This window comes from Dipodomys ordii, unplaced genomic scaffold (assembly GCF_000151885.1).
Source record: "Dipodomys ordii isolate 6190 unplaced genomic scaffold, Dord_2.0 Scaffold193, whole genome shotgun sequence".
Taxonomy (NCBI): Eukaryota; Metazoa; Chordata; class Mammalia; order Rodentia; family Heteromyidae; genus Dipodomys; species Dipodomys ordii.
In genome coordinates this window covers 1,345,003-1,354,974 of record NW_012267409.1, presented here as the reverse complement: position 1 = coordinate 1,354,974, position 9,972 = coordinate 1,345,003, and the positions used below count along the sequence as shown (strand labels likewise).

The following is a 9,972-nucleotide window of genomic DNA, read 5'->3' as shown; positions in this document are numbered from 1 at the left end:
CAATTAATTGCATACCTCCAGGGGAAGGATCTTTTCCTCAGTGCCCTTAGACGGACGTAGGCTTCAGCCAATGAGAGCATCCCTCATCCCACAGGCTCTCCTGTCATTGGCTGAGGCCCGGAGTGGGCGTGGCCTACACTTCCAGGCCCAGGGAGCTGGTGTTTGAGTTGCCCAGGCAACCGTAGGCTGGCACCTACAGTTGTTGGTGGATGCGGTTGTTGTGTTGGGTGGTGCAGTGCTGAGGACTAAGTACTGTTGGAAGCTGGGGTCCCCAAAGCACTTTAAAAGGAGGTGGGGGGGGGTCTGTCTGAAGGAGGTTCTGGTCTCTGGCTGATTCAGAGACGGCTGAGGCCTCTCAACCCCTCACATCCGCAATAACAAGGCTCCCACCTGACCGTCGAGAGCCATGGGCAGCAAGAAGAAGGAAATGGCCCTGCAGGTGAGCCTGTCCAGGGGTGCTGGCTCCCCGCACTTGGGGTGAGGTTGCAGGGTGGTGAGGAGCAGGTGGGGTTCCTATTAAAAGTGGCAATTCTTACTTTGAATTTTTTTTTCTCTTGTGCCACTCCTGAGACTTGAACTCAGGGCCTGAGCTGCTTCTTGCTACTCTACCACTTGAGCCACAGCTCCACTTCTGACTTTTTTTGGGTAGTTTACGGGAGATCAGAGTCTCATGGAGTTTATTTCCCCTCCCCGGGGCTGATTTTGAACCGTGATCCTGAGATCTCAGTCTCCTGAGTACCAAGGATCATGGGGCGTGAGCCACAGGTGCCTGGCTAATAATGACCATTCTTTCTAGTAGTACTACAGACCCCTAGCAATGACGAACTTCTACTTAAATCGACACAAACCAAACTGGGCAAAGGTCTCTTGCTTCCAGTGCAGATACAAACCACAGGACTTAGACACGCACCAAAACAAAACTCTCAGGCCAAGACAGGATGAGCCAGCACAATCCACCTGACTGCTGTGTGTCTTGTCGAGACGTAACTGCAGAGAATATGACACACAGCTCTTTGCATTCACATGTGTTTATTAACCTGAGATACTTTGAGCCACAGATTCATATCCAGACTTCTTTGTTTTTGTTTTTGGTCAGTCGTGGGGCTTGAACTCTGGGCCTGGATGCTGTCTCTCAGCTCTTCAGCTCAAGACTAGTGCTCTACCACTTGAGCCACAGTGCCACTCCTGGTTTTCTTGTGGTTCATTGGAAGTTAAGAGTCTCACAGACTTTCCTGCCTGGTCTTGTTTTGAACCACAATTCTTAGATCTCAGCCTCCTGAGTAGGATTACAGGCATGAGCCACTGGCACCTGGCTGACTTTCAGCTTTTTGGTAGTTAACTAGAGATAAAAGTCCACACACACAGTTTCTTGCCCAGTGTTGGCTTTGAACCTCAGTCCCTCAGAGTTCAGCCTTCTGAGTAGCTAGGATGACAGGTGTGAGCTACCAGCGCCCGGCTACTGTAACATGGTATTTGGAAGTGTCTGAGAACAGTGCCCTTCATTCATAGGGGAGTAGTTTTGGCTGGGGAGTGGGAAGAAGAGAAGAGAACACTGAGGGTGAAGTCTTGGATACATATTCCAGAGAGAGAAAGATCTGGAAGGAAATACGTTAAATAGTCTCCGTGACATAACCTTTGAACCTCTGCCTTCAGGTCCACGTCAGCACCCAGGAACTTTGGGAAGAAATGCTCAGTTCCAAAGGACTCACTGGTAAGGGGAAGTCAACAATAACCTTTCAGGGTGGGAAGGTGGCTTAGTGGTAGTGTGCTTGCCTAGCATGCATGAAGCCCGGGTTCGATTCTCCAGTGCCACATACACAGAAAAAGCCGGAAGTGGCTCTGTGGCTCAAGTGGTAGAGCGCTAGCCTTGAGCAAAAGCAGCTCAGGGACAGTGTCCAGGCCCTGAGTTCAAGCCCCAGGACTGGCTATCCATGTGTCTCAAATTTGTTAAAGAATGTGTTACACCATAAGCAGGAACAGTACCGTGAGTAGCGTTTTCTGTGGAGCCGACGCACTGAGCATCCCCAACCCTTACTTCTTCTCGCAGTTGTGGATGTCCATCAAGGCTGGTGTGGCCCCTGCAAGCCTGTGCTGAGCCTCTTCCAGAAGATGAGGATGGAGGTGGACCTGGACCTTCTCCATTTTGCACTAGTAAGACGCTCTCTCCGCCAAGTCTCGCGACACTGAAACACATGAATGGAAATTTAAAGCCCAGTTAAGGAGCAGAAAGCACGAGCTGCTTTTGCAGGTCGCTGAGCAGCATCATTGGTTGGTTGGTTGATTTCACCAGAATGCAAAGGCTCTGAGGCCTCCAATTCTTACAGTCCTTATAGCTCAGGCCCTTCTTCTCCCTCCCTCCCTCCCTCCGCTCCTCCCTCCTCCTCCTTGTGCAGGAGCAACATTTGCATCTGCATGTTTGCGCGCGCACGCACACACACACACACCAGGACTGGGACTAAACTTAAACCTAGTCACTCTCTCTTAGCTTTTTCAGCTCAAGGCTGGTGCTCTGCTACTTGAACTACAGGTCCACATCTGGCTCTCTGCTTGCTAATTGGAGATAAGAGTCTCAGAGAACTTTCCTGCTTGGGCTGGCTTTTTGAACCTGAATCCTCAGACCTCAGCCCCCTGAGCAGCGAGGGTTGTAGATGTGAGCCACTGATGCCTGGCTGTGTTTCCTCCTCTTGGTTCTTCTGGTGACTGTCACAACTGTCACCAATGTGCTGACAGGGATGGTCCTGATCAGAAGCAGCAGGAGGCTGAGCTGGGAAGGTCGGGCAAGGGCATAGAGCTCCCGTGGCCCAGACCTGTATGTGGCACCCAGTGGGTCTGCTGATGGTTTGTTTTTCTTTAGGCAGAGGCAGACTGTCTTGAGGTGCTGGAAAAATACCGAGGGAAGTGTGAGCCGACCTTTCTGTTTTATGCAGTGAGTATATCTGCAGAATGGGAACTAGTTGATGATTGAAAATCCTCAACATTCAAAGCAGATGCACTGTAGTCTCAGTGATCCAAACAAGGGACACGTCCCCTGGAGCGTTTTGCTTTATACTTTCAAAAACACAGTGACACATGCCCTGAGGTAGTTCTTGCTCATCCCTCTCTCCAGATAGATCACGTAAAAAAGCACTTGAAACTTCCATGTACCGTCCTTTCCTTCCTTCTTTTGCTTGTCTGCCTGCCTGCCTGCCTTTTCTTTCTTGGGACTAGGATTTGAACTCAAGGCCTTATACTTGCTTAGCTTACTTGCTTGGCTGGCGCTCTACCACTTGAGCCATTTTCCCAGCCCTGCTTTTTGCTGATTATATTTTAGAGATGGGGTCTAGCAGACTTTTAATTGTTGTTTAGGCAGCCTTCAGATACCCAGCCTCCCAAGTTGCCAGGGTTACAGGTCTGAGCCACTATGCCCGGCTGATGACTGGTCTTTTCAGAGAAGGTGTTCTTGTTAAATAAATATCAGCCATACTGAGTTACAGGTGTGTAGTGATCCTCTCTGGAGGCAGTTCTGGAAGGAGGAACATGGGGTAGAAAGTAAAGCCCCGAGAGAAGAAGAATCCTAGAACCAGGAGCTTTCTAGAACCCGAGAGGCTTGCCACTGGGAAAAACCCCAGCATCAGAGGTGGATTCCAACACAAGGAGGGAGGGTGGAGGCTTTGGGCCTGGGGTGGATGGACCTTGGACGGGGGGCGCAGTTGTAAACTGTCACTTGGTCTCCGGAGGAAGGGACTTCAGGTGTGTGCACTACATCGCTTTTGCAGGGGGGAGAGCTGGTGGCTGTGGTCAGGGGCGCGAATGCCCCACTCCTGCAGAAAACCATCCTCAACCAGCTGGAGGCTGAAAAGAGGGTGCTGACAGACGGCAGAGAACGCAAAGTGGTGAGTGAGGTCACCTCCCCAAGCACAGGCTCACTAGCATGCTCGCCCAGGCCTGTCTATACCAGGTATCACAGAGCCCAGCTATTGGTTGAGATGAGGTCTTGAAAACTTTTGGACCCAATTGGCCTCCAACATTGATCCATCTCTGTCTTCTGAGTAGCTAGGATGATGACAGGTGTGAACCAGCAGCTGGTCATGGACCCAAGGGATTCATATTCAACTTGAAAACAGCACGGCTCACTCTGTTGAATAGACTGGATCAGAAGCGAATACATTTTCTTGTTTACCTTTCATTTTCCTGGGCCTCCTCCAGGGAAAATAATTATCTCTTTGCTTCTCTGCACGGTACAGCCTATCATTTCGGATGTATTTACATTTCAATACTTTTATCTTCTCAACAAAATGTCTACTCTTTTCTTCTTTAGCCTCTAGTGCTCAGGAAGAGAAGCAGAATGTAAAATATAAGGTCCCCATGCATTCCCCCTATTTTCTCACTTGATCCTCAACGACTAAGGATCTTGTAAAGTCTCCAAGACTTAGAATCTGCAACTCCCCTTCCTTTCTGCTCTATATTTGAGTTATTTACATTCCATTGGTGTGTGTGTGTATAAGTGTGTCTGTGTACTGGTCCTCAGGATTGAACTCTGGACTGGACACTCTCCTTTAGCATTTGTGCTCAAAGCTAGCACTCTACCATTTTCAGCCACAGTACCATTTCTGGCTTCTTAGTAATTAATTGGAGATAAGAGTGTCACAGAGGGCTGGGAATGTGGCTCAGCGGCAGAGTGCTTGCTTAGCACGCATGAAGCCCCAGGTTTGATTCCTCAGTACCACATACATAGAAAAAGCTAGAAGTGGTGCTGTGGCTCAAGCCTTGAGCTAAAGAAGCTCAGGGACAGTGCCCAGGCCCTGAGATCAAGCCCCAGGACTGGCACAAACAAACAAAAAAGAAGTATCATAGACTTCCTTGTCCAGCAGGCCTCAAAATGTGATCCTTACAACATCTCATCCTCTTGAGTAGCTAGGATGACAGGCATGAGCTACCAATGCCTGGCCCCATTTTATTGTTCTTTTTGTGGTATTTCTAAGTGGCTAACTACCTCTCTGCTCATGACCCACTTGTACTAGATTAAAGACGAGGTGCTTTCTGACAGAGACGAATGGTTTTCCCAAGATGAATACGGTGGGGGCGGCGAGGACTTAGGTGAGTTGCAGAGGAACTGAGCAAGGCACACTCAGACTGGATGTGGGTTTTACACACGTGATACATCGGCTTATTGAGCAATCTGAACCCTGAGGAGATGAAGTCCTTGAAATGTGCTTATCTCTAATCGCCCGGCTTCAGCAAACATCTTGTATCCATTTATTTCCCCACTGTGAATGCTGTTCAAAAGTAAGCAGTTCAACAGGCATGCAATAGGCTCTGGGAGGTATATCCCTCACACTACCCACCAACAACAAAGGAACTCCAAAATGCAATTAAAAAAACAAAACAAAAAGCAACCTCTTCCCCCTCCCCGCCAAAGCTGGTCACTTTGGTCTTGTCTCAGGAACCCTTGAACTGGGACCCTGAGAGCTGGAGCCGGTGAACATTCAGGACTTGGGGCAGCCATTATTGCCCGTGAGGCTGGAGAAGCCAAAGGAGGAGAGGGCAAGGAGCTAGAACAGCATGAGCAGCACAGGGCAGATAGCAGTCAGAACCCTACAATCACAAGAGGGAGACCAGAAAGGATGGGGGTGACTGGGACCCAGCCCTAGGCCAACTCATTCAGTTTGTTTCTGGGTTTCTGATCTCAAATAATCTGTCTGGCTGTTTGTCTGCCTGGCTGGCTGGCTATCTATTTATCTATCTCCTTCCATCATCTATCTATGTCTGTCTATCTGTTTGTCTCTGTCTCTGTCTGTTTATTTTTGGTACTGGGGCTTGAATTCAGGGCCTGAGTGCTGTGGCAAACCCTCTTGCCACTTGAGCCAGGTGTCTACTTCGGCTTTTGGCTGGTAACTGGAAACAGGAGTCCCATGGACTTTCCTGCCTGGCTTGGCTTTGAATTGTGATCCTCAGACCTTTGCCTCCTGAGTAACAAGGATGGCAGGCGTGAGCTGCTGCCCTCCCTGCATGAGTCAGTCTCTCTTGCTCTTAGCCAGGCAGAAGTGGCAGTCCAAGCCTCGTTCAGACTAGACTCTACTAGACTCCAGATCTGCAGGGCCCAGTCAGAAGCCAGGGGAGGGGAACCTGGGATTGCCAGCCTGTGCCTGGCTTTTGAGGCCCTAGAGCCTTGGAGAAGAGGCAAATGGCCTCCTGGGAGTCTCCAATACCAGCGACTAACATCTTCCCTGTGTTCACTTCAGTGTCTATAGATCAGACCTGCACCTTGGCAATCATTAAGCCGGATGCAGTGGTCCACGGGAAGATGGATGAGATTATTATGAAGGTGAGCGAGACAGCACTTCACCTGTGCAGATCCTCAAGGCCTCTCTGGTAGATAAGCAGGAGGGGCTGGGGGCTGGGAAGGTGGCTCAGTGGTAGAGCGCTCACCTCGCATGCATGAGGCCCTGGGTTCGATTCCTCAATACCACATAAGCAGAAAAAGCCAGAAGTGGCGCTGTGGCTCAAGTGGTAGAGCGCTCGCCTTGAGCTGAAGAGCTGTGGGACAGCGCCCAGACCCAGAGTTCAAGCCCCACGACTGACAAAAGGGGGACATGGGGAAAAAATGGGGGAGTAGCATTCTCCTTTGGGGAAAGCAAGCTTCTGAGAGGCAACTCAACTTCCTGTTGAGGAAATGGAGATGTCAACTCTGACTGGGACTTGATCTACCCTAACAGCCTCCTCATGTGTATTTTACAGATCCAGGAAGCTGGGTTCGACATTCTGGTAAATGAAGAGAGAGTACTGACAGAGAGGGAAATGCGACTTTTCTACCAACACAGGGCCGGTGAGGTATCGGGCTCTCTACTCATCTCTCCTCGCCCCCCAGCACTATGCACACACACTGGCAGTCGTGTGAGAGAAGTTAGACTACTGTGGAGAGCAGGTTATAGGAACAGGAAGTGGTCATGAGTCCCGGCTGGAAGAGTCAGGTGTGCTACTCTGGAAGCAGAGTTAGGAGAATTGCTGTCCAAGGCCAGCCTAACCAAAGTTAGCACAAGATCCTATAAGAAAAGCACACTAGGGGCGCCGGTGGCTCACATCTGTAATCCTAGCTACTCAGGAGGCTGAGATCGAAGTTCGAAGCTAGCCTGGGCAGGAAAGTCGGTGAGACACTTATGTCCAATGAACTATTAACCATTAAGTGGAGTTAGTGGCTCAAAGTGGTAGGGCGCTTGCCTTGAGCTGAAGAGCTCTCGGGCCCAGAGTCCAAAACAAAACAAACAAAACAAACAAACAAACAAAATCAGAAACCAAAGCCTCAGGCATTAGCCCTTAAGACATGACCAACTGCCACTTTAAACATCTACTTGGGAGTCTGTTTGACCTGGCTTGAGTTACAGCACCACCTACTGGTCAGGTTGGGGGATAAAAATCAGTCAAACTAGGGCCAAATGAAGTGAAAGGGAACAGCCATGGGCTGGTTGCTGTTTGTGGTTGGTTTGTCCTTGAGCTCTCCGCTCTTCAGCTCAAGGCGAGCGCTCTACCACTTGGAGCCACAGCGCTACTTCCGGTTTTCTGGTGCTTCATTGGAGATAAGAGTCCCATGGGCTTTCCTGCCCGTGCTGGCTTTGAACCATGATCCTCAGTTCTCAGCCTCCTGAATAGCTAGGACAGGTGTGAGCCACTGGTGCTTGGTTTCATTTGGTCCTCGACACACTTCTGTCCGGCTTATTGTAACTACATCCTGTCACAATATAGGTGGCTGATCATCCCCGCCAAGATGCCCAAAGGCAGGGACCTCTTATCTATGGGCATGGGGAAAGGTGACAAGACCGCTTACTAACTCTCTCCCATGCTGGGGGTGGTGGTGGTCTGTCATTGTGTCTAGGAGACAGTGGAAAAGCTGGTCCGCCACATGTGCAGCGGGCCCAGCCGCCTCCTGGTCCTCACCAGGACCGAAGACTCCCAGGATGTGGTCAGTGCCTGGAGAGGCCTCATGGGACCTTGTGACCCGGATGTAGCCAGGAGGGAGCAACCTGAAAGGTGATGTCACCAGCCGCGGTCCCTCTGCCCCGGTCAAAGCCAACGTCCCCACCACACGGTCCCCGGAAGTAGATTCCAGGATCGCACTTAAGCCTGCCAAGTCAGACTCTCTGGGGAATGGTCTGTGGTCTAGACTCGACCCCTTCCACTTCCAATGTCCACCCTGGGTGACCCAAGGGTCTGATGTCTCAGTATCCTGTCCAGCACGATGCACTAGACAGATGCCTTGCTTCTTGCCTCTGTGAGTAGTTACCCTGGTGTCACCAATGTCAAACCCACACTACCACAACCAAAAGGAACTTAGCAAGAGACCAAGGAGCTGTACTTGTCCCTTTGCAGTATTTTTTTTGGGGGGGGATGGGGTGGAGGGGGTTGGTCATGGGGCCTGGGTGCTATCCCTGAGCTCATTTGCTCTACCACTTGGAGCCACAGCTCCACCTCTGCTTTGCTGGTAGTTCATTGGAGATAAAAGAGTCTCACAGACTTTCTTGCCCAGGCTGGCTTTGAACCACAATGCTGGTATCTCAGCCTCCTGAGTAGCTAGGATGACGGGCATGAGCCACCAGCACCTGGCCCTTGCCGTTCTAAGATGCCTAGAGCACATCCCTCCTCAGGCTCAGGTCTCTCATCTGTACAATGGGTGCATGAACAACCACGTTGAAAAGGCAGAGGCTTTCAGCACAGTACTTGCACCCAAGTCTTGCTAGCAATAAGGTATGGGGTTACTGTGAGGACTAACTAGCTCAGCAGGAGCAAAGCTGAAGCCCTCAGCATGGTACGGAGCTCTTGGGGGCAACACGAACAAAATGGCAGCTCAGATGCTTCTGTCTACTCACATGGTCAGCGTGGGCATGGCAGAGCCTTCCTCTTGGGGCTGTGCTGGAATGTGACAAGGCCCAGATGTTAAGCACATGGCCGAGTGTTGCTGTTCTAGCTTTCGGAGCTGGCATTCTGGATTTTTGTTGTTGTTGTTTTTTCCTACAAAGAGAAAGCAGTTCCACAGAAACTCACTGGTAATTGGTAACCATATTGGTATATTCCAAAGGACACACTCATCTAGTTTTTTCCTGTCAGTCTTGGGGCTTGAACTCTGGGCCTGGGCGCTGCCCCTCAGCTCTTCAGCTCAAGGCGAGAGCTCTACCACTTGAGCCGCAGTGCCACTTCCGATTTTCTGGTGGTTTATTGGAGCTAAGAGTCTCATGGCCTTTCCTGCCTGGGCTGGCTTTGAATGGCAATCCTCAGATCTCAGCCTCCTTAGTAGCTAGGATTGCAGGCGTGAGCCACTGGCGCCCAGCACTCATTTCTTTTTTGTATTTGGCCAATATCCCCAGTCTCCGGGCTCAGTACGGCACAGAAATGCCATTCAACGCGGTCCACGGGAGCTGGAACAGAGAAGAGGCCAGCAGAGAGCTGGCCTTGCTCTTCCCCAATTTCAGGTTTTCAGACGACGACACAGAAGCCCTTCAGGGTAAGTCATCATGATGAACCCAACTGGCCTTTATTCAGTCTGAGGTGAAGAGGAATTGGGTGCATTATTTAACTAATCAAGTATTGTTTTGAAAACATGGGGTCCTTCTGTAACTCGAGTTACATACACTACTGAGTTTTCCGTGTCTGAGTGTTGTGTGCTTTCATAGCCCAACAGTATTGCTTTTTTAGTTCTTGTTTTTAATTATTTTATTGTTGTGTGTGCCAATACTGGGGTTTGAACTCAGATCTGGTTCTCATTTGGCTTTTTTTTTTTTTTTTTTTAGTCAAGGCTGGGGCTCTACTGCTTGAGCCATAACTCCACTTCTGGCTTTTGGTGGTTAATTGGAGATAAGAGTCTCACAGACTTTTCTACCCAGGATGATTTTTTTGTTGTTGTTGTTGGTCGTGGGGCTTGAACTCTGGGCCTGGGCGCTGTCCCTCAGCTCTTCAGCTCAAGGCAAGCGCTCTACCACTTGAGCCACAGCGCCACTTCCGGTT

The 9,972-nt window shown here is 50.2% G+C and overlaps 1 protein-coding gene across 1 annotated transcript in view; it reads left to right on the top strand.

Moving 5' to 3' along the window:
- Positions 1–406: 406 nt before the first annotated feature.
- Nme9 (NME/NM23 family member 9) overlaps positions 407–9,972 on the top strand; it is a 10,334-nt gene continuing 768 nt past the window's right edge. Inside the window, exons 1-10 of the mRNA XM_013034666.1 lie at positions 407–439; positions 1,654–1,711; positions 2,048–2,151; positions 2,855–2,926; positions 3,756–3,872; positions 5,001–5,076; positions 6,222–6,304; positions 6,718–6,810; positions 7,850–8,004; positions 9,336–9,472. Of these exons, the coding sequence (XP_012890120.1) occupies positions 407–439; positions 1,654–1,711; positions 2,048–2,151; positions 2,855–2,926; positions 3,756–3,872; positions 5,001–5,076; positions 6,222–6,304; positions 6,718–6,810; positions 7,850–8,004; positions 9,336–9,472 (928 nt within the window). The remainder of the gene's footprint in view (positions 440–1,653; positions 1,712–2,047; positions 2,152–2,854; positions 2,927–3,755; positions 3,873–5,000; positions 5,077–6,221; positions 6,305–6,717; positions 6,811–7,849; positions 8,005–9,335; positions 9,473–9,972) is intronic.